The 23,776-nt window shown below is 34.7% G+C and overlaps 1 protein-coding gene across 2 annotated transcripts in view; it reads right to left on the bottom strand.

Annotated features, from left to right (window-relative positions):
- Window positions 1-23,776, bottom strand: part of SMARCC1 (SWI/SNF related, matrix associated, actin dependent regulator of chromatin subfamily c member 1) — a 186,057-nt gene that overhangs the window by 73,303 nt on the left and 88,978 nt on the right. For both annotated transcript variants that reach the window (XM_057704810.1, XM_057704809.1), the window contains exons 11-19: window positions 23,276-23,400; window positions 19,991-20,050; window positions 17,225-17,262; window positions 14,274-14,395; window positions 12,417-12,488; window positions 10,096-10,209; window positions 9,361-9,514; window positions 8,567-8,680; window positions 2,240-2,299 (exon numbers count right to left, since the gene is read on the bottom strand). In XM_057704810.1, coding sequence (XP_057560793.1) covers window positions 2,240-2,299; window positions 8,567-8,680; window positions 9,361-9,514; window positions 10,096-10,209; window positions 12,417-12,488; window positions 14,274-14,395; window positions 17,225-17,262; window positions 19,991-20,050; window positions 23,276-23,400 — 859 coding nt within the window. The remainder of the gene's footprint in view (window positions 1-2,239; window positions 2,300-8,566; window positions 8,681-9,360; window positions 9,515-10,095; window positions 10,210-12,416; window positions 12,489-14,273; window positions 14,396-17,224; window positions 17,263-19,990; window positions 20,051-23,275; window positions 23,401-23,776) is intronic.

Below are 23,776 nucleotides of genomic sequence, written 5' to 3'. Positions count from 1 at the left end.
GAAGAATGTTTTCTTAATATATATCACACTACTCAAAAAAAAAATGTAGGTACCTTAATTTTAAAACACTTTGTTGCAAAAAAATGCTAACCATCATTTGAGCCTTCAGTGAGTAGTAATCTTTTTGCAAATAGTAACATCCAAGACCACTGATCACAGATCACTGTAACAAGTATAATAACAATAAAAAAGTGAAATGTTGTGAGAATTACCAAAATGTAACACACAGACACAACAAGAGCAAATACTGTTGCAAACAAGGCACCAACAGACTTGCCTAACACAATTTCGCAAACCTTCAATTTGCTTGGCTGGGGTGGGGTGGTAAAAAGGGAGATGCATGTATCAAACAATAATATTCATAATCATTTGAAAAGGCCATTAAGATACTTCTCCTGCTTCCAAGTACATATCCAGGTGATACCAGATTTTCCTAACATACTTAAACTAAAGCAACATACCTGATGGAAAAGCAAATACAAAAACCCAGCTGTATTCTAGTAAGACAAACATTATAGATTTGCTAAAATATATAAATGTTACACCTTTCACTAATATCTTTTTTCAAAATCTATTTTTCATAAAAATGTTAATTATGTTAACTTGAAAGGGGTTTATTGTTTAAGTAAATCTTTTTCTCAGTTTTAATTTTTAATACGAAAAATATTGATAAAGTCACATAAATTAAAACTCTTTGGAGTCCTCAATAAAAATTTTGAGAGTCTAAGTGCTTCTCTGAGGCCAGAAAGTTTGAGAACTGCTAACACAGACAGATGGAGTACTCCAGTGAAAGGAAGATCTCTTCCTTCATAAATTCACTGCTCTGTTACAGTTATAAATGGTGTGGATGCCGCGAGTAAATTACCAGGAGCAATCATCAACTTCTTGCAGGCTGACCCCACTACTGAAACTAGAAAGCCATGTATTTGTTTTCCCAGGATCACAGATAGTACTAGGTGTTTATTAGACCAATTTGATCAATGAGACAGAAAGGAAAGACTGATGAGAGGTTTCTAGGAAAGCTTTTCCTCCCAAGAAGAGCCAGGAAGAGAAGTCCTTAGGTGCCACCTTTTCCAATTCTCTTCCTATTTTAAATGGAGAAGAGAAGTCTGGAACTAAACACCAGCCTTCCTGTGACCAGAACATAAAGAGACAGAATGTGGACAGCGAAGAAAGGTGGAACAAAATAACGGAAAAGCTAGGGACCTGATGACATAATTGAGCAGTGGAAAGAATCTTGCAACTGCCAATCTGAAGAAATCTAGTTAAACAAAAAACCAAAGTCCTTTTGGTTTAATGTACTGCTCACTGGATTTTCTATTCCATGTAGGCAAAAGCATTCCTAACATATTTAACAATAAACTTCCTCATTTGGTCCTCATCCAGCTCCCACACATACTATCCACAAATACTAACTAGTGTCATGAAGTCTCCATTTTACCCCAACAATTGTTCTATAACTACTAAAGACAAATGATCCATCTTTGGAAATGGCTGATAAATATGAAACCAAATATTTTCTTTTTCCTACCCTTCAGAGTATAAATAATTCTGAGATGTAGTTGTGTAAGTATCTGTGAGAATCTCCAAAGACACAAAGAAATTCAAAAAAGCATTCAATATGCTGATTGACAGAGATACCAAGCATAATCATGGGTTTATCACAGTCTTCTGCTTTTATAAACAAGACAATTTTTTCAATAGCAGATATCTTCAGCCACTTGTCAGAAATCCTTTTGGAAAACATAGAGGTTGTACCCTCAAATGCATATAAGCACTAGGGAACTAATCTACAATGACTGGGGTGGGCTAAGTTAAGAAAAACTGGAATATAAAGAAATGCCCACTTCAAAGGAACATGTGCTACCCAAGGCCAGCCAACTAATTATTGCTATCTGAGAATGAGGGCCCAGAGTTGCCAGATCTTCTAGTTTTGGAGGAAGAGTTAGAAAACTAGATTACTTTGGCAAAACTCTAATATGTAATTGTTGGTAACAGATTTAAAACAAAAAAACCCCAACCTGAGCCAAAATCCAGGCTTGATCTCCCCTGCTGACAGCTAGCACGTCACCTCTAGTGTGATATTTAAACTGTAACAGCCCAAGAAAATTCTATTAAAACTCATTACATGGATTGAAAATTTTCAGGATAAATTTCAAAGGTTTATTTAAAATGCTAGTCATAGAAACTTAGCACCCATCTCATATGAATAAAGGGGCTCCATCATTAATCTGCTTACCTCCAGGAGTAGAAGGGTCTCCTGCTCAGTCCATTCTCTTCCAGCACTAGCACCTTTACTCTAAAAAAAAAAATTCAGAAATTATGTATTCATTCCTAAAGGATTCCTTTCTAAGTTCTGGGGACTGTTTTCTGCAAACCACCACAACAGGTCCCTGAGTAACAGGAATAAAACACATAAGGAACCTAAACCCTCGACAGAAAGGCTGGCTTATTTCAAAGATTTCTTGCTGTCTACCAAGGGCTCATGAACTACTTAGATTACTTATTTCTATTATTTTGATATTCAAAAATACCTTTTGAAGCTAAAATGGAATAGTATTTTAATGCATACTATGCATGTGCTATAATATTATAAACATAACACAAATACTTGATATAACTTGAAGGCTATACTTTTCCCCCCAAGATTCAAGGACAAATTGTACTATGTATAAAGCACTCTGGCAGATTCTTCATTCAATTGCAACAAGTTCATATTACCTCATTTTAACATCTCAAGAGATGTTAAGTCAAGATTAATATAATCTCCAACTGACTACCTAAACTCCAAATCACCTTTCCCATGAGAATCTTTGATAACTTACAATTCATGTGAGCATCAGGTTATAAGAAAACCAAATTTGTGTTTTGTAAAACTAAATCAATTGATTCATACTTCTTGATTTGCAGATTCTACTCCATTCATAGATATGGAGAGGACTGGTAGTATGGTATACTTGACATTATTCCTTAGCTGCATATGTTACTAATTCAACATACACATTCTAATATTTTATCCCTTCTCTGAAAATTCTATTTTGGGAGATTACAATTTAAAAAATGAAGAGAAAACTTCTATAGTCCATGATTTCTTTGTGTCAATAAAGTTTCTCAATTCACTTGACTCAAACTTTCTGCACAATTGTGCTATACACTACAGGTAAAAATTATGATTTATTAGGTCTCCATAACATTCAATCCACATCATTATGAAATACTTGTTCATTTGCAAAAAATGTACTAAAAATAACTAGTCCTTAAATACAGAATAAAAAGAGGAATCTAAGAATCGCAGGATTAAAAGCCTAAAATATGCCTTTGTGAGGAAGAAAAGATATATGCAGCTTTAACTCCCCAACACACTGCTCAGACTCCTTGAGGATTACTTTAAGAGAACCAAAGGCTATTCTGTCTTGGGTTTTTTTTGCAGCATGCAAGATCTTAGTTCCACGACCAGGAACCCGGGCCCCTGGCAATGAAAGCGTGGAGTCCTAACCACAGGACTGCCAGAGAATTCCCCCAAAGGCTATTATGTTTAATGAACAAACATCAGAAATGACCATCAATCAGGTATGCAGCCCGGAGTGGAACAAAATTCACCAATATTTCACCTGAATTCTGGAAAAGAAAACCCAAATACGGGGAAGATCTGTATAAACTAGACACAAATGACATTTACTGGGTAGGTCCACCACAACAATTTCCCCACCTCTCAGCCACAAAGTATAGGATGGATTTTCTCCATTCCTACTGGCTTATGTCAGTTAATGTTTCTCCTCTTGATTACAACTGGTATAACTTCATCAGGGCCAGGGTTTCTACATGATTTTAGAATTTCTTTCTTTTGTATTTATTGAGGTAAAATATACGTACAAGAAAATACACAAATTATGTGTACAGTTTGACTACAATTTTATTTATATGCTCATATAACCACCACTCAAATCACTACTCAAAAGGCCCCTGATTTAAATCTCCAGCTGATAACAAACCACAAAAGTACTAATATGCACTATTTTGAATTCTACAATCATAGGTTTCTGTTGGATCCGAATTTTACGTTAACAAAACCATTCAGTATGTAGTTAACAGGTATGGCTTCTTGTTCAATATTATGTTAAGTAGATTCAATCATATTCTTATATGAAGAAGTGAAACATCTCATCTCTGTGTAGTATTATATCATGTGAATAAACCACAATTTACCCATTATATTATTTACAGTTTTTGGCTGTCTTGGATAAGGCTGCTATGGACATTCTTGTACATTCTTTTATAAACCCATTTATCTGATCTATATAGCCAGAAGCTGGGTAACTGGGTCCATACATGTTTAGCTATAATATTGTTCCCTACACTTTTACTTTCTGGCAGAGTTTGTGTAAACTACTATTATTTCTTCCTTGAATGTTTGGTACAAATTCATTAGCAGAATCATCTGAGCACAGAGTTCTGTTTTTAGGAAGGTGTTTAACTACATATAGATATTATATAATAGCTATAAGGCTATTCAAGTGTATAATTTCTAAGAAATTATCACAAACTTGGTGGCTTAAATTAACAAAAATTTATCCTCCTCACAACTCAGGAGGCTATAAGTCCAAAATCATTACCGCTGGACCAAAATCAAGATGTTGGCAGGGCAATGCTCCCTCCGGAAGCTCTAGGGAGAATAAATTCTCTGTGTCTTCCTTCTTCCCGTGGCTGCCCCAGAATTCTTTGGTTTGTAGACACCTCATTCCAGTATCTGCATCCATGGTCACATTGCCTTCTCCTGTCTGTAAAATCTTTCTACACTTTTCTCTTACAAGGACAGATGTGATGGTACTCAGAGCCCGCAAGAATAACACGGGATTATCTCATCTTAAAAATTTTTAACTTAATCACATCTGCAAAGAATCTTTTTTCCAAATAAGGTAATATTTACAAGTTACAGGCATGAGGGCCTGATTTCTTGGGAGGACATTATTTTTCACCTAATATGTCACATTATCTCTATCCTGAGAAGACTTTTATATTTTGTTGCTTTCAAGGGATTTGTCCATTTCATCAGTGTCAAATATATTACCATGAAGTTGTTAATCATATCCTTTATTGTCTTTATATATAAGAAGAATCAGCAGTGACATACTCTTTCATTCCTGATCAGGGATTTGTGTTTTCTCTTTTCCTCTTGATCACTCTGCCTAGAGGTTTATCAAATTTATTGATCTTTAGAAATAACCATCTTCTTAATTTATTAATCCTCTCTATTGCTTTTCTATTTTTGGTTTCTGATTTAATTTTGCTGTGGTTAGTTAGCCACATTTATTCCACATGTATAAAAATCATACAACCACACTATATAATTTCAATCCTTTAAAATTTATGATACTCATTTTATGGCTCAGAATCGTGTACATTTTGTTGAGTGTTCTCTGTGAACTTTATTATTATTATTATTATTATTATTATTTTTTTTTTTTTAACTTTTTGGCCGCACCAAGCAACCTGTGGGATCTTAGTTCCCTGACCAGGGATTGGACCCACGCCCCCTGCAGTGGAAGCGTGGAGTCTTGACCACTGAACCGCCAGGGACGTCCCCCCATGAACTTTAAAACAGTATGTTTTCTGCTATTTTGCAGAATCTTCTATAAATACCAATAGGTCTTCTTGGTCAATAATGTTGTGGTAAGTCTTTTATATTCTTGCTGACTTTCTATTCGTTCTATCAATTACTAAGAAAGGATCCTTGACATCTCCAACTACATGTGAGTGTCTGCGTATTACTCCTTTCTGTTCTATCAGTTTTTGCTTTATGTGTACTTTGAAGCTCTTTAATTAGGTACATACATATTGAGGATGATTGTGTCCTCTTGATTAATTAATCCCTTTATCATTATGAAATGCTTCTAATCCTGGTAAAATAACTTGTTTTGATGTCTACTACTTTTATAAATATTAATATAGTGATTCTGGCTTTCTTTTGTTTAGAAGGTATGTCTTTTCCTATGCATTTTCTTTTAGTTTGTGTCTTTATATGTAAAGTGGGTTTCTTATAGACAATATGTTTGTACTTAATTTTTTTAATCCAACTTGACAATCTCTGCTGAATTGGAATATTAAAACCATTAATGTTCAATTCAATATTACTATCCCTATGGTCAGATGTAAACCTTCCATCTTGCTATTTTCCATTCTTCCCATCTGTTCCTTGATTTCTTCTTTCCTTCCCTCCTATGGAGCAACATTTTTGTGAAGTATTATTCTGTTTTTATTTCCATTATTGGCTTATTAGTTGTGTCTTTAAATAGTTACTGTAGATTTACAATACCCATCTTTCAATTGTCACAGTGTACTCTCAAATATTTTAGCATGTCACATATAGAGTAAGAACTTTAATACAGTGTACTTCCAATTCCTTTTTCCTGTCCTGAGTGATGTTTGGTCTTTAACATCAATATGCTATGAACCTAAATACATATTGTTATCATTTTTGGTTTAAATAGTCTATTATCCTTTTAAACAAAAATAAAAGGGAAATGTCTTTCATATTGACCCACATGTTGGCCTCTTCTGACACTCTTTATTCTTCCATGCAGATCCACTCCCCTCCCAAAACACTTTATCAAATTATTATAGTTTACCCTATAATGTCTTTCTCGACAATGTCAAAACTTTACAACAGTTTAACTCAATTTATTCTTCTTCTGCCTTTCTACTATTTTTGTCATTTCTACATATTATAACCCCCCCCCAAAATACTCATTGTTTAGACAGTTTACATTCCTTTATATTTAACTACTTATTTACACTTCTCCACACTCTTTATTCCTTCCCTAGCGTCACATGCTTCCATTTGGAATCATTACCCTTCATCCTGAAGTACTTCCTTTAGTTTCCTTATATTGTAAGCTAGTGGTAACTGCTCCAGCTTTTGAATGTCTGTGAATATCTTTACTGCACTTCCAATTTTGAAAGATATTTCTATTGGATTCAGAATTTCAGAGTGACAGTTTTCCTTTCAGCATTTAAAAATATTATTACACTCTCCTCTGGTTTCTAACATTTCTGTTGAAAAGTCAGACATCAGTTTTATCATTGTGCCTTTGATTATTTAACGTGTCCTTCCCCACCCCCTTTCTCCTTGGATGCATTAAGATTTTAGCTTTAAGAGTTCTTTTTAAATTAATTAATTAATTTATTTATTTATTTATTTATTGGCTGCACTGGGTCATCGTTGCTGCTCACGGGCTTTCTCTAGTTGCGGCAAGCAGAGCCTACTCTTCATTGTGGTGCATGGGCTCCTCACTGCGGTTGCTTCTCTTGTGGTGCATGGGCTCTAGGTGCGTGGGCTTCAGTAGTTGTGGCACATGGGCTCAACAGTTTGGCTCACGGGCTCTAGAGCACAGGCTCAACAGTTGTGGTGCACAGGCTTAGTTACTCCGCGGTATGTGGAATCTTCCTGGAGCAGGGATTGAACCCGTGTCCCCTGCACTGGCAGGTGGACTCTTAACCACTGCGCCACCTAGGAAGTCCCTCAGCTTTAAGAGTTTGAGCACCATGTGCCTGAGTATGATTTTCTCTGTATCCCAACTTGGATGTGTTCAGTCTCTCTTATTTTGTGAGTTGATATCTTTTCATTAGTTATGGAAAGTTTTTAGCCCTTAACAACTTTAAATATCGCTTCTGCGACATTCTCTGTCTTCTTATAGGCCTCTAATGATAAATATTCTTTTGATTGTATCTCATGTGTCTCCTGCACTCTTTTCTCTTTGTCCTGTCCCCTCAACTTCAACCAATTTCTTTTTCTCTTGGTGTTTCAGTTTCAATAAATCTATTAACCTGAGTTCACTAATCCTGTCTTCTGCTGTGTCCAGCCTGCTGTTAAACCTATCCAATGGATTAATTTCAGGGATATTTTCAATTGTTCAATAGGTATTTGATTCTTTTTATATATTCCCATTTTGTGTTGAAATTCTCCATTTTCCCCCTCATGTTCTTTAATACATTAATCATAGTTTTTTAAAATTAATTAATTATTTAAAATTTTTTTTTATTTATTGGCTGCGTTGGGTCTTCATTGTTGTGCACAGGCTTTCTGCAGTTGTGGAGAGCGGTGGAGCTACTCTTCGTTGCTGTGCGTGGGCTTTTCATTGCGGTGGCTTCTCTTGTTGCCTAGCATGGGCTCTAGGCATGCGGGCTTCAACAGTTGCGGCTCACGTGCTCTAGAATGCAAGCTCAGCAGTTGTGGCACACAGGCTTAGTTGCTCCGTGGCATGTGGAATGTTCCTGGACAGGGCTTGAACTCGTGTCCCCTGCATTGGCAGGTGGATTCTTAACTACTACACCACCAGCGAAGCCCCCATAGTTATTTTTAAATCCCTATCTTCTAACCATACCAAAAAAAAGGTAAAGTAAGTGACTTTTATAAAATGCCATCAGATTTAAGTTAGAAAGCTCACCTCCTTACCTTACACAAAGCAAATCGAATTTCTTATGGAAAATGATGTTTCTTAGAAGGAAGAAGGACAAAGAGGACATGCTAGCTTGTAGTCCATTTATGTCCCTACAGAAATATTCTTACCTTTGCTAAAGTTTTCTTGGAGTAAATGTCAGTACGAAGACCGAAGTTCTGCAAATCAATTGGTTTTTCCTTATTCTTCTCAGGAAAATTTAACATCTGCTGAGCAGCAGGAACCTATGAGTCAAATAAATGATAAACGGCTGTATTAACCTGTACAAAGTCAACGGGAGAGAGGTTTTTTAAGGCTGTTTAATACTGGTACTTAAACCACTCCTGGTGGAGATTCTACAAAAAAGATAAATATCTATACCTTACACTACATTTCTAATAAAAATTCAACATATAAGAAACATTTTTTTTTGCCTCAAGTCATAGAGAAAATAGACAAGTTTTCTTCAATATTTCACAGTGGAGGACAATTTGTAGGTTAGATTCATGTTATTCCAGCTGAATGGTATACATAATCCGACTGACATAATCTTTTCAATAACGTGTGCATGGATGTCCACTTTCCAAATGTTAGGAAGGGGAAGAAGTTCTAAACAATTTAACAGATTTAAACAGTCTGCTTCTTCATTAGTGTCTTTGATGGCAGAAGTGATAAGGGAGTCATGAGTTACGAAAGTAAACCTATAACAAACAGGATAAAGCATACACTCTTAGCATTAATGAGAGAGCATTATCTTAAACACTAAATATTCTTATGGACTCAAACACAACAGATAAAAACAAATATAACCTATCAGCTAAAAAACAGCACTATTATATGACTATAATAGTAATTCCTGAATATAAATGCTAGAAGTGGTTGTCTGTTATCACCCAGACCTGAAGAAAAGGCTGCACTAATTTACCTGAGGTGATCGAAGATGTAGAGGCACAAGCCCAGAGGGGGTATCAGCTAATACATTGAAATGAGGAGTCGGAGGAGGTCCCATCGCCATGGGTCGACTTTCTGGATCCACTTGGTAATTAACAAGCCCCCACTGCTCTAAAAAGGCATGAACCCTGAAGGATAAAGCTCTGAACATTAAAATCTAAAGAATGTATCTCATCATCTTCATAACCATCACTACATTTCATTAAAAAACAAACCAAAAAAACCCCAAGTAAATGTGTTCTCTCATATGCTGTGAACCATCACAAAGTTACTGACAATTTTGGTTTGAGGGACAATTTCCACAAACTCAAAATAATGTTGATAATATAGCATCCCCAAACCTAGCATAAAGCCTAATCATTTCAATCAGAAAAATGAGGGAACGTATGCTCATGTAGGTCCATGGTGAAAAAGCTCACACATAAATGAAACTCACAGAAGGAGATCTACATTTTGGCTTTTTTCTTTAGACAGATTTAGGGCACAGAGTTTATCCACTCCCCACCCTAACCCACTCTCCATCTACGGTCAGTTCATGATTAGAGCATACAAAAAAAGATGTAAGATGTAAAATTAGGAGGAAAAAAAAATAAATGCTTTAGGTATTTTATTAACCAAGAAAACATCCAGTTTAGTCAACCTAACATTAGCAATGTATCAGTAAACCACCTGAAGTGAAACATCTGAGAAAAAGTCGAGACATTTTTACCTCATCACAGCACATACATCTCCAGTTAAGTTCCTCCGACAAGCAGTGCTGGTTAAATATTCTTGGGGATTTAGGCGGTATGTGTCGATCATAAAATTTCGATATGCCAAATATCTAAAGTAATGGCAAAATTCATAAGGTGAACACACATCTTTTCTGAAACAGTAACTCACAGAGCCAAATAGTTTCATATTCCTCAACCAAATACAACAAAAAGTTAAGACAACAGTCCAACAAACAACAGTGATATTGTACTGAATATTTAGAGTCATAAGTGTAACTGAGGTTAAGAATCTCTAAAATGCAAAACAACTGTCCTCTAATATATATAATAATAAGTACAATTGAGTAATCTGATGAAGTTAATGTGAAGTAAAATAAGTACAACCTTGGTCACAGGGGTGAATCAATAATCCTTAGTTGCCTGCAGAATTTGCAAATGACACTTGGTTAACTCAGGCTGTCTCTCTACACTATTACATATCTAGCATTACCTTGTGCCAGCCATAGGTCTAAGCACTTCTATGGTAACGCATTTTATCCTCACAAGCTCTCTATAAGGTCGGATCTATCATTACTCCATTTATAGATGAGGATTAAAGAATTCATCCTATGGGACTTCTCTCGCGGTCCAGTGGTTAAGACTCTGCGCTTCCAATGCAAGGGGTGCGTGTTCAATTCCTGGTCAGGGAGCTATATAAAATTAGAATCTGTTCTAGACCACAAGGCTGGTAAGTGGTGGAGCTAGAATTCAGCACAGTGTGCTGGCTGTGGCTCTGACAATGGTTATATGCTTCCTGATAGGCAGTTTTTTAGAGATCCCAGCTAGGCAACAAGGAGAACCTATGAAGCCAAACTCAGAGGTAAGACAAGCCATATAAAAAAAGAGAGAAAAACTGAGATTCTGAGTCATAGCAGATTCCACAGTGTACCCAAGCATTTCTGCCACAAAATACTTAAAACAAGTGTGTTAAGAAGGTAGAGACCTGGTAAAACTTCTTACCACAAAAGTAAAGCAAAAGACTAGCAGCTTGAAGTTAGCTACATCAGAGTAAAAAAGGTATACTATTCAAAAAGGGTCCTGTATAAGCACAGCTGGATAAACGAAGATTGAAAGGGGAATTTACAAGTTTAAATGGGCTAAAATGATAAATTGTGCTTTTAAATAGCAGACTGCCAAGAACCATAAGTATTTATAAATACTGGCAATTTGCAATTTAATGGCAAAAGGTAAACTAGCCAGAAGAATATACCATGTCTAAATAGGTGAAAAAACAATCAAGGAAACTAACAGGGTTTGATTCTGCTTTTAAAAGACTTTTTACAGCTCTGTTATGAAAAAGGTCGAATTAGCTTTGAAACTTAAACTTAGAATCTCAAACTATCATAGATAATTTACCCTGAGAAAGTATTATTCAATTTTCTGTATTACACCATGTGCTTTGTGTGTAAACTCTTCCTTCCCTTAACAATTTAAACAAGAGACATCTATTTGTTCAGTCACATGTGTGTAATAGACAACAGATTAACACTATGAAGATAAGACATGGAAAAGGTAATTATAGTGTGACAGATATGAGGGCAAAGATTTCTGGAAGTCTATAATTAAAGGTCACCAGGCAAAGACAAAAATACTTCCTAATGAAACTTTTCCTTCCAATAAGTTTTTCTATTTCCAATGCAAAAGCACAACAATGCTTTATCAATTTACATGCAGCTATATCATCATACTTGACATTCTTTTATTTACTTATTTTTATTATTATTATTTTCGGCCGCACCTCGTAACATGTGAGACCTTAGTTCCCCGAGCAGGGATCAAACCCATGCCCCCTGTAGTAGAAGCTCAGAGTCTTAACCACCATGAAAGCCCTTGGCATTCTTTTAATTAAAAGTCATTCATCAGAAAAATAAGATAAAGATTCCATTTTCTCCTAGATTATACATAAATACATATAATCAATAACAAACATGTACTCACAAGGTGAGTTAGGGAGAAAACAACTCATTTTAGTGAATACCTGTTACTGAATTCAATCTTTAGCTGCAAGAACTGATGTGTATGTATCCACAGTTCAACACTGAGGAAGAAAAAATCTGAAACAATATTCTTTGAAGCAAGAGGTGCTGTGTAGCTGAGATATGAACACTGTTCTGAACAGAGTAGGATATTAGCAAACTTTCAGACATTAGCAAAGACTAACTCAGAAGGGTGCTTTAAGAACCCCCTGCCAAACACAACCAAATATTCAATTTTTCTAAATACTGGTCCTACTAAAATATGTAACAGTATCAAGATTATATCTTTACATTTCACTCACATCTCTGGAGTCTTGGATTTATTTTTTCCATTGAAAAACTCAGGAAGAGCACGCCGTTCAATCACATGAATACTGAAGGGAAAAAAAAGAGACAATTAAGAGTCCTCTTTGAAAAATAAAATCCTGAAATTTCAGCTAAGCTTGTTTAATTTTCAAAGTAAAACTGATAAAAACCAAAAACTGAGCACTACTTGCAAAATTTAATTGGCTTGCACACGTTCCTATGTATTAACAGTATGTAATAATAAAATTAAATAAAATATAAAATATACAATGTTCCATAGATATATGCATAATGAATCTCCAAGTTTTACTATAAAAGAATAACTGTAAGCAATTAATTATAAACTGATTCTAATATACCTCTCATCGTTATGTTACAGGTTAGGAAGAGGCCACAAAAACAATTTCACCAAGAACAAAATACATAAGAATGTTTAATTGCAAGCACTTTCTTTTTCAAGATCTATGTTTGAAGTACTGGCAGCTGATTCCTTAGGTGCTGAAAATGAGTCAAGGAGTGGAAAATTCAGAATCAGAAAACCTGAGTTCTTCCAATTATCAGCTCTGCCACTGTGCAACACTTCACCTGAGGCAATAGTTATCTCATCTATAAAATAGGGACATAACTAATACCTCTACTGTCCACCTAACAGCACACTTTGTGACATGCAAAGGTTATCATGCAAATGGAAGTGTTTCTGTAACCTATAAAAACCTACAAAACTATACATTGTTATGATTTTCCCCTTCTTTGAGAGGAAAATGCTAGTTTCTCAAGCCATTCTAAATCTTAATCTGTAACTACAAGTAACAATGAAATACTTCCAAATTTAAAAGTAATTTAACATAATAATGTAATGAAGACTGACCAGAAAAAAGCTATATACTTATTCTGTTTCAGCTTCTACTTATTCAAAATACACTGAGGAACAGCATTCGGAGTTAGTTTTAAAAAGTATGTTGAAAAGTCTCAGTAATAGAGGCCATACCTTGTGGTTCTGGACAAAAAAAATAAGGTAAGACTCAAATGGACCATGCACCCTATGCTTTCAAGTTGGTTTTTTAGATATATGTAACAGCACATCTATTCTTAAAAATGATAATGCAATAATCATTGAAAGCAGGCAACAATTCCAAACAGGACCACAAGATTCTGAGAATGGGCAGCATCACTAGACTAAGTATACAGCATTCCAATGAAAGTACCTTAAAGAAACTAACATCTATTTGGAGTTCTGGTACATGTATTTAAAAATAAAAAACTGTCAAACAAAAATCAGCCTGATATGAAAGAGTTACACTTATAAATAATCAATAAGTAAGATATCCATGTCTCCATTTATTTCCAACCACATTCCAAGGATGCCACAGTGGTTGTAGTAAATGACAGGGAGGATGCTGAGGAGGCTGTCTTCTTGAACTCTTTCACATCCCAGGGTTTATACGTCAAAGGTCTCCTGTTTCCAACTAACATGAAGCCCTTACTGGCTACTGAGTTTTTCTTTATATATTTCCATAATGCTTAAAAATCATATAATGAACATCAATATTTTATAATTATTAAATACCCAAGAATTTGCCTGTCTGAACTAAAACTGACTCCAAATGAGTTTGGTTCAAGTTTACAAAATTTTATAATCCTAAGATACTACAACACAATCTAGTTTCTACCCCTAAGTAAAACAAGTAAAAGAACACATTCCAAAGTTAAAATAAAATAACTTTCCATCCCCCATCATCCAAGGTGACAGTGATTACTGATGAGGGGACTTGGGCAGAAGAGCACAATATAACTTCAAGGAAAGTTTCCCCACTCCTAAATACTACGTTCACAGATGTAAGCGACCCACTCACCAGTTATAATCAAACCACGATGCATAGCTAGGAATAATAATGTGATTGGTCTGCTCTGTCACATTATCTTCACCAGGGTCAACTGACCGACTCTGATCACCTTTGCCAGGATCTTCATCTTCCTACAGAAAAGAAGCCAAAATTCAGAGAAAGAGAACTACAGAGAGATTTGGAATAGTTTTCAAACTTCTAATAGCAGGTTACAGAAAATGCAGCTAGCTGATCCAACTTCAAGGATCAGGAAAACAAATTTCAAGTAAAAACAGCCTTTCACAGTTTTTAAGGTACCTTTACAAGATGTCCAGATGAGATAGCAGATTTTATTCCTCCTTTTTACAGATGAGGCAATCAATCCATAGAAGGCCCAAAACTTTTTCCACAATAGCCTGCTACCTATTTATCTGGTTTTACCTAATCCTAGAATCACAAATCTAAATTACTAGTTCTCAATTTATTTATAAGGAGGTAACGCAAGGACACTAATAAGACATAATGATAAGGTTTCCCCAATCCCAAAGACTGAGTAGTAAGTATCTGCCAACAGCTCTATGCGCATTCTCACTTATTCCTCACAACACCAGTAGATACTATTTATCATCTCTATTGTGGATAAGAAAATGATGCACAGAGCTAATAAGATATAAACAGGATAAAACTCCAGGAAGCCCAGCTAGAGAGCCTAGACTCTTAACCACTCTCACTGCTGAAAATTAGCTCTTTTATTATGTTTATTGAGGTTTTACAAGATGATCCCACCTAAAAACCTGGTTTTAATAAACTTCAAAAATCATTGCTTTAAGTCAAAACACAAGAGTATTTTTTTATGCTACCAGTAAACAGTAATAATTACCTTTTTTTTTTTTTTTGGCTGCACATGGGATCTTAGTTCCCCAACCAGGGACTGAACCCAGGCCCACAGCAATGAAAGTGTGGAGTCCTAACCACTGGACCACCAGGGAATTCCCTCAGTAATAATTACTTTTAAATACTATTATCTAACATATAGTTTATATTCAAATGGATCCAAGTGTCCTAGAACTGTCCTTTGCAGATTTTTCTCCTCAATCCAGAACCTGATCAAGGAGTCCACATTATATACAACATTCATGTCTGTTTAGTCTCCTTTAACCCCTGCCTCCTTTTTGGGCGGGATTTTATGACACTAAAATTCTTGAAGAGTCCAGATCAGTTTGTAGAGTATCTACCAATCTCTACTTATCTCAATGCTTCTTCATAATTACCTTCAGATTCAACATTTTTATCGAGAATACTACAGAAAATAAGTTTTTTGACATTCAGATGTCTTCAAATTGTGTAGTTATATCTATCAACCTTTTACCTGTGGTGTTTTTATTGTTTTTAATCTTATAAAATTCTTTTCTGTTAAGAACCAGTCAAGTTTTGAATCATATTCTTTTATAATGGTTCCATAGTTTAATTTCTACTTTTAACTTAAACTAAATTTCCTGTGTTATATTACTTTAAGTGAGGATCTAGTTACCACTAGAAACTTAAGACAGCTGGTTTCCTTAAGATCAATTAATATCAAAAAAAAAAAATTATTGTGGCCGCAGCAACCTCGGTTCGTATCCGAGTCACAGCACCAAAAAAAGAAAAAAAAAAAAAAAATTAATGTATGAAAGGAAACTCTGATTGTTACTTAAATGATGTTGAAACAAATGTGTTAATATTGATGACAAACGTAAGAAATTTCATTTCCCAAACCAGGGAAGCTAGCAAAAACTATGCTTGTGGTTAATTTGCTTTTGTGGCGTAGGTTTTACAAATTCAATGCAATTCAATTCAGAAAATTTTCTTTATTCAGGAAAACCAGGGAGAGGGTGGCACTGAAACAAATAAAGGCTGACCATCTATAGTTTAATCATCTCAGTGAGGAAACAAGCAGGATGACATCACGGAACTGGGTGTTAGAGTAACTGCCTCTAACTGTGTTAGGTATAAGTTACATAACAGACTTGTCCATAGTTTCAAAATTATTCCCACCCTCGGTGTAAAAAAAGGGGGGAGGAGGGGATTCTTTGGTTTTCTATTTTTGTCTTCTTTATTACCACCCAATACTTCATACTCTAAATGACATCTTTTTACAAATATAATATTCATCAATGTTTATAAGTAGCTCTTTGAAAAAAGAAGTTTGATTTTAAAGAATAAATCGTTAAGAACAATTCAGCTAAAGAGCCATCTGTAGAAGAGTTTCCTGAAATACTTTTCCTTGAAATACTGTAATGACTATTTTCATTTCATGACTGTATAAAAAAACAACAATAAGTGTCACTATAGGGAAGTTTTCTGACTCACTGAAAAAGAAAAAAAAAGAACTATCCATTTTCAGCATTAAGGAACCTTATTTCAAGGAGATTAAGGATTAGTTACACATCTTAACACAGTTAGATATGACAGCCTGAATAAACAAGGGGCCATTTCTTTAAAAAGAGAAGTAAACCCTGTCTAAAATCCAACACCATCCAACAGCCTAATTATTGATATGTCTCCAGAGCAGAATTGATAAAACAGGAAGTAGCTGACTGCAAGGCTCAAAAAAGGTGAAGAGTGTGATCAAAGGCTACATCAGTTGTGGACTGGGGCTGCACTAATAGAAATGGGAATGAGAAAATCACAGCAAGGCATGGTCCCTGCTCACCTGGAACACTGTGCAGCTCTGATCATTAACTTGCAACCAGGAGCGTAATGGAGCCAGAAACTATAGCATATGAGGACTACTACCTGGGAAAACAGCAAATTCCTCTTGATAAAATTTTGGGGCGGTCAAGAAAGACAAACTGTTTTGGGGGTGTGTTTAAAAGAAATTAAAAAATCAGAAGGACCTCAAAACACAATATTTCTAAGGAAACTTCCAATTCAGTGTTTCTACTGCTCAATACACAGGACCCTTAGAGTTACTGCTGCACCAGGCCTAACTAACGTATTACCTTTCCTCCTGTTGTGACCGTCTCTTCATCCTGCTCATCTGCAAAATCAAAACACGTAATTCATTTAACAGGCAAATGCTCTTTGAATTACCTGGAAACTTTAAGGTTTAAGGAATTGATACCGGACAGAGAAAAGGACAGAAACAGAGTATTATTAAAGCAAATTCACCTTGAATAATTCAGTTAAATTAGAACTGTACACAGAAGCATAGAGGTGGGTAAAAATTCAAAACACAAATCATTAAAATTTCCCAGCAACAGGGAATTTATAATTAATTACTGTTTGGGCTACAATCTTAGTCATGATCTTACTTAATAATAGGTAAGAAACTTGCTTATTAGGGCTCTTGCCTCTGGAGGCTTAGTGAAACAAAGTAATGACATTTTGGATCCCAGAGGAAATGAGTAAAGAATGAGGAGTAAAGAAGGAGGTGATAATCAATCCCTACAGACAAAGTCCTGGCAAGAGTGTTAATACCTTCTGAGGATAGGGGACTCCAGGACCTAAATGCTAATCTTGCAAAAGAACAGAGGCAAATTTATGTATAATTTAAACTAGGCAGCTGACTTCCATAATGAAAAGTAAAAGTGCCATGGTGGAAAGGGTAAGAGGTTACGACACAAATAGTTACATTATTAACTTCCTATAACATTTTATTTTTTTTATATAATTATTATGACCCTTGACAGTGACTAAGGTACTGTAAAGTTTAAAGAGAACACAAAGAAGCCATTTTTTTCATTATTTTTTCATTATTCATTCTACGAATGGCATGTAAGGCAAAATATGGATCAGCTAAGAAAACAAACAGTTCTGAACAATAATTCTCAGTTGATGGATCAGTCACCCTTGGCACAGTTCAGGTTATAGCCAATGCAGAAAGTCAGATGCTTAAACAATACATGGGAAGCCCATTGGTCCCTGGATGAAAAGCCAGGACAACAATTTCAAATTCCAAAAGAGCCAAACTCTCCAGCTGTGGTCAGCAGCATCCACAGCCACAGTACTCCTGACTGAGACCTCAACTTGTTCACAAATATAACAGGAAGATCTCCTATACCCAGCACTAAAACTTTTAATCCAGTTGGGACCCCATCCTTTTCCTAAAATTGGCTTCAATTTGACTCCTCTGAAAAGGCTACTACAAAAATATTCTGTCATCTCACTTTTAAAAGGACAATTGTCCACTCCTTTAAAACTACAGAATTCTTTTCTGGGATATAACTTTAAAAATATAAACTATCACCCTGTTTAACAAATTGTCCCAGTGAAGAGTATTCGAGTCTTAACAATATTTTACCCTGTCAAATTACTGAAAATATAAAAGACTGCTTATAGTTACTTTTTGCTTTCATGGCTTTTGATTCAGTGGATAAGTGATGGCTGTAGAATAGGTGATATAAACTTATGGAAAATGAAAATTACTACCAGTTATTCAAGAGCTATCTTGTATTAATAATGTTAAAAACAATTAAGAGAGAAGTATTTTGACAGTATCTCTTCTTGTTAGTTTATTTTGTTGACCTGATACCACCTTTATATAAACTGTCATCAAGACAATTTTCTGCTTTACTTTCAACATAATCAAAAATAGAATCATCCACTGATGTTCAATGACAGGCTTTAAGCCAGAAAAAAGCAGGATATATTTAGTGAAATGAAGTAGAAAAACTCTCCCAAACACCCACTCATGTCTGCCATCAAGAATCACGGAAATTTATCTGAAATATAGAATTCACTTGACTAGGAGACAGTGAAATGCAAGTCTCATTTTCTACATAAGGAGATCTCAAAAATCCCTATTAGGTCTAAAATCCCATCAATTCATAAACTTAACATATATTGAAAACACTAGGATCCCCTTTGATTTTTAAAAATGAAGAAAGTAAATGAGATCATCACTGCATATATAACTTTCAGGAACAAAGATGTTTAAAACTAACCTTCCTCTTAAAAACTGGAACAAGTGGCTACACATCTGTTTTCTACCCTCACAGCACATCCAAGAATTAGACCCTACTTGTGAAACTGTACTCTGTAACTTGCAAATACAGTAAAAGGATGATGTGACTCTCATTTTATCCTGTTAAGGAAACTGTCTTTAAAAATTTTTTTTTAATTAATTTATTTATTTGGTTGTGGTCTTAGTTGTGGCACTCGGGATCTTCACTGCCACGTGCAGGATCTTTTAGTTGCAGCGTGTGAACACTTAGTTGTGGCATACAGGCTTTTAGTTGCAGCATGTATGTGGGATCTAGTTCCCTGACCAAGGTTCAAACCCAGCCCCTCTGCAGTGGGAGCGCGGAGTCTTAACCACTGGACTACCAGGGAAGTCCCAAGGAAACTTTCCATTTGTTTACAAAGTATTAACTAGTCAACAGATTTTTGTTCTGAAGACACAAAATCAATCTGCACGTTGTGAAACAAATACTTCAGGCAGATTATAAAAAGTGCTTTAATTACAACTATTTCTTTAAAACTCAGATATTCTGATTTAGGTATAACATTACCACCTTTGCTAGCTTGCAGGAAATCATTACGCTCAGAGAGGCAGATCAGTAAGAATGGAAAGAATGAATCATAAGAAATTAAATTTTCTAATATGGTCTCAAACTAAACAATAACGGTACTAACATAGCCATAGATAATATCTGTGCTGGAAAGCATAGCAACTGAAATCTCTCAGTAAAGAAAGGATTATCAAGAGAGCTGACATATTTAAGAGACAAAACAACACAAAAATGTATAGACTTTCTGATTTTTACCTAGATCTGCTACAGTTCCTCCTTTAACAGGTGTATTTTCACTATCTTTCTTTGGGTTTACTAGAAAAAAAAAAAGAATTTATGTTTCAGAGGGAAGTTCTACTTGTTTTTTTAAAAAAAACACAATAGAAGATTAAAAAACACACGAATTCTACTGCAACTCCACCGTTATTCAGTACTCACCTTCATGTAAAAACCTATACACCTTCAGGCAAACACAAACTCAGCTGAGAAACATTAATACTTAATGTAAAGACCATATTTTGTAATTAATTAAGCAAGCAGCTATCTTTTTTCATCATAAAAGCAAACAATACAGAAATACAGAGAGCAAACCCTGAAAAGAAGCTTTCAACCCCTTCACCAAAAGTATTTTTTAATTGTTTTTTGTGCAGTTGTGGATTCCTACTTGTGTGCCATTTAGACAGAAATTGAGGGAGAACCGATACCTTTTACACACCTATGTAGACTTCAAAACATCCTGAGGGTTTTTAAATCCTACAGATATAGTTATCATACTGTGCTTATTCCTTAGTACTCTACTTTTCTACTTTTGTACTTAGTTTTCTACCTTTGTAACAATGCGCCTTGTGATCTTTCCATGTATTTTTAGTTACGTCTCTTTCATTTTTAATAGATTCTCTGTGTCCATGAGTGGATCATAAGGTAACTAGCCCTATATCAATGGAAACTTTATTTTCAATTTTTCATTATTCTGTAATCAATATTCTTTTCTATTATCTTTACGCATGCATATAATCACTTAATATGGATTATGAAATTAAAACTTACTGGATGTACAGTTTTTTAAATTTAATAAATATAGCCACATTGTGTTAAGTGGCTTCATCAATTTACTCTTCCATCAATATCATTTGAGAGTACTCACTTCCTCAAAACAGTTGTACTTTGGGAATCATCTATTTTCTAAGTTTTGAAAATCTGATGGATGAAAACAGTTACTTTAGTAATTTACATATCCTTGGGTATGTGAGATTAAGCATCTTTTTATACATGTATTGATCCTAGACTTTTTAATAAAATTACCAGTACATAATCCTTTGCCCTTTATTCTATAAGGTTTAAGAATCTTTACACATATTTGGGGTTTTAATTCTTTGTTAAACGGGTAACGAATATTTTCTCTAAGACTAACACTTGTTTAAAGTACATTAGTATTTGGAAATTTACTTTTACAGTTTTGTTTTTAAATTGAGCACTTTAATCCACCTGTAGTTTAAATTCTTCTCTATGATACAAAGAAGAATACCAAATTTTACAGGATTTGTGGGACAGTTTGGTCTTTTCCTTGATTTGTGTTGCTAAATTCATAATAAATCTATTCACAAATATGGATCTACATTTGAATTGGCCATTCTATTCCACCGATGAATTCAGCCATTCCTGTGTCTAAACCATACTATATTAATTATTATAGCTTCCCAGTTTTAGATATCTCTTAGGACTATCACCAACTTCATAATTTTTACTTAAAATTAATCTGTTGATTGTGAATTTTCTATATGACCTTTAAAATATATTTGTGTAGTTTTTATTGCCCAATTTTGTATAATTTGATGACTTTTAGAAACTTATGAGTTATGTTAGAAACTTATGAGTTTCTAACTATAGATGACTGTATGTTTCATTTTTTAAAAATACAAATGACTGCTTAAAACAAAAAGAACAAGAAAGAAAAATGTTGTAGGGATTATAACACACGTCGAAGTAAAATACATGAAAATATTACAAAACAGGAGAGGACTTAGGTTAAATTACATTATGGTAAATTTCATACATTTTTATCTCGCCTAGACAAGGATGATTCTAAATCGATTTGATAAATTGAGGATATATTATATACGGTAATCCCTAGAGCAACCACTAAGAAAATACAGCTAAAGAGCAAAAAGAGAACAAGAAATCCATACAGACAGACAGTAGAATAGTGGTTGCCAACACACAGGGAAAGGGAATAATCTGAACTAACTCCTAATAAGCATGGGGTTTCTCTTCACAGGGCTGAAAACATCTGGAATTAAGACAGTGGTGATGATTGCACAACTTAGTGAGTTTACTAAAAACCACTGGAGTGATTAAAATACACTTTAAAATGGTGACTTTTATGCTATGTAAAGTATATCTCAATTAAAACTATGCTGCATACAAGGATTTCCCTAGCAGTCCAGCAGTTAAGACTCTGCGCTTCCAATGTAGGAGGTGTGGGTTCGATTCCTGGTTGGGGAACTGGGATCCCACATGCCACGCTGCATGACCAAAAATAAAAAAAATTTAAAAACAAAACCCCCCAAAAATCTATGTTATATATAAAAGAAAGAAACCATATAGGTTCAAAAAGAAAAAGAAAATAGAGGGGCTAGAATAGAACATTAAAATCAAAAGAAAGGGACAAATAGGAAAAAAATAGCATGATTATTGACTTAAACGCCACCATATCAATAATTATGTTACATTTAAGTGGACTACATACTCCAATTAAAAACAGAAAATGTGTATACTGGGGAAAAGAACCAGGTCTCCAAAACATGATGTTTCAAAGCAATGCTTTATATAATTAGAGTAAAAGTAAAAGAATGCAAGAGAGGTACAAATTGGAAACATAAAATATAAGAAAAAATTTATAGGACTGCTGAAGTCTTAAGTACAATGGGGACTAATAAAACAGAAATATAATGAAAAGGATGTGGTGAGATGAGGCTTTATTATTATCAGAGAACTTAGATTTCAAGACAAGCACTAATGTGGCACCTAAAGACATGACAAGACTCAATTCATCAGAAGGACAAGATGATCCTAAATGTATATGCCCTTAAACAGCAGAGCTTCAAAGCACAAGAAAACACAGGAAGAAAAAATTCATTAGGAATAAAGGGAAAAATAGACAAATCCACAAACACAATTAAAAGGGTATAACATCCTCCTCCCAATAACTGATTTAAATAGGCTGAACTGTACATGGATACATACTCCATTTTTTCATAAGTACATTGATTCTGCTGGGACTTTAAAACCATTAATTTTAAAGTGTTACTAAATTTTGAGAACTTTTTGGTCACATTGTGTTTTCCCAATAAACAGCAAAAGTATACCAAAAGATAGGAAAAGAGGGAATTTCATAAACATTAACCTCAAAGGGGGGAATCTATTAATATTTGGAAGTTAAGAACTGGAGACACAGAGCAAGAAGTGAATCATCCCATGGCACTGCTGAGAATGATCAAATCACACCTAACACTCTCATAGTCTAGGCAGAAGGATACAAACCATTTTTTGGAAGAACCACCTCCTCTATGTTGGGTACAGGTGTTGGGTCTTCCATGTCCTTCGTAAGATCTTCTTGCTCATCTTCCTCTTTCTGACTTCTTCGCTTCCCATAGAGACTAGCTTGGCTAAAACATAAAAGATACATACACACAAATAAGACTGACGATAGCTAGTTACTGCAAACAATTTCAGAGGCATTAACTATATTGTTAGAATCCATGCTCAGAATCACTTTAAAAGACAAACAGAAATCAAACAAAATAGATGCATTCCCCAAATTACATCTAACCAGTCAAAAGGAAAATAAAAGTTATAGGTCATAAGAAATAACCACAGAAATCCTACAATACAAATTACAGACAGTATCCTAAAAGGTGCTTAAATTAGTGTAATAAAAAAAAACCTGCTACGGAAATACGGCACATATTTTATCTCAGATCATAAAGAATCACTTACATAAGAAATTTTCTCAAAGATATATACAACTAACTGGGTTTTTTT

The sequence above is a fragment of the Hippopotamus amphibius genome, chromosome 13 (assembly GCF_030028045.1).
Source record: "Hippopotamus amphibius kiboko isolate mHipAmp2 chromosome 13, mHipAmp2.hap2, whole genome shotgun sequence".
Lineage (NCBI taxonomy): Eukaryota > Metazoa > Chordata > Mammalia > Artiodactyla > Hippopotamidae > Hippopotamus > Hippopotamus amphibius.
Note: the sequence above shows the minus strand (reverse complement) of the source record. Positions and strands in the feature narration are given on the sequence as shown.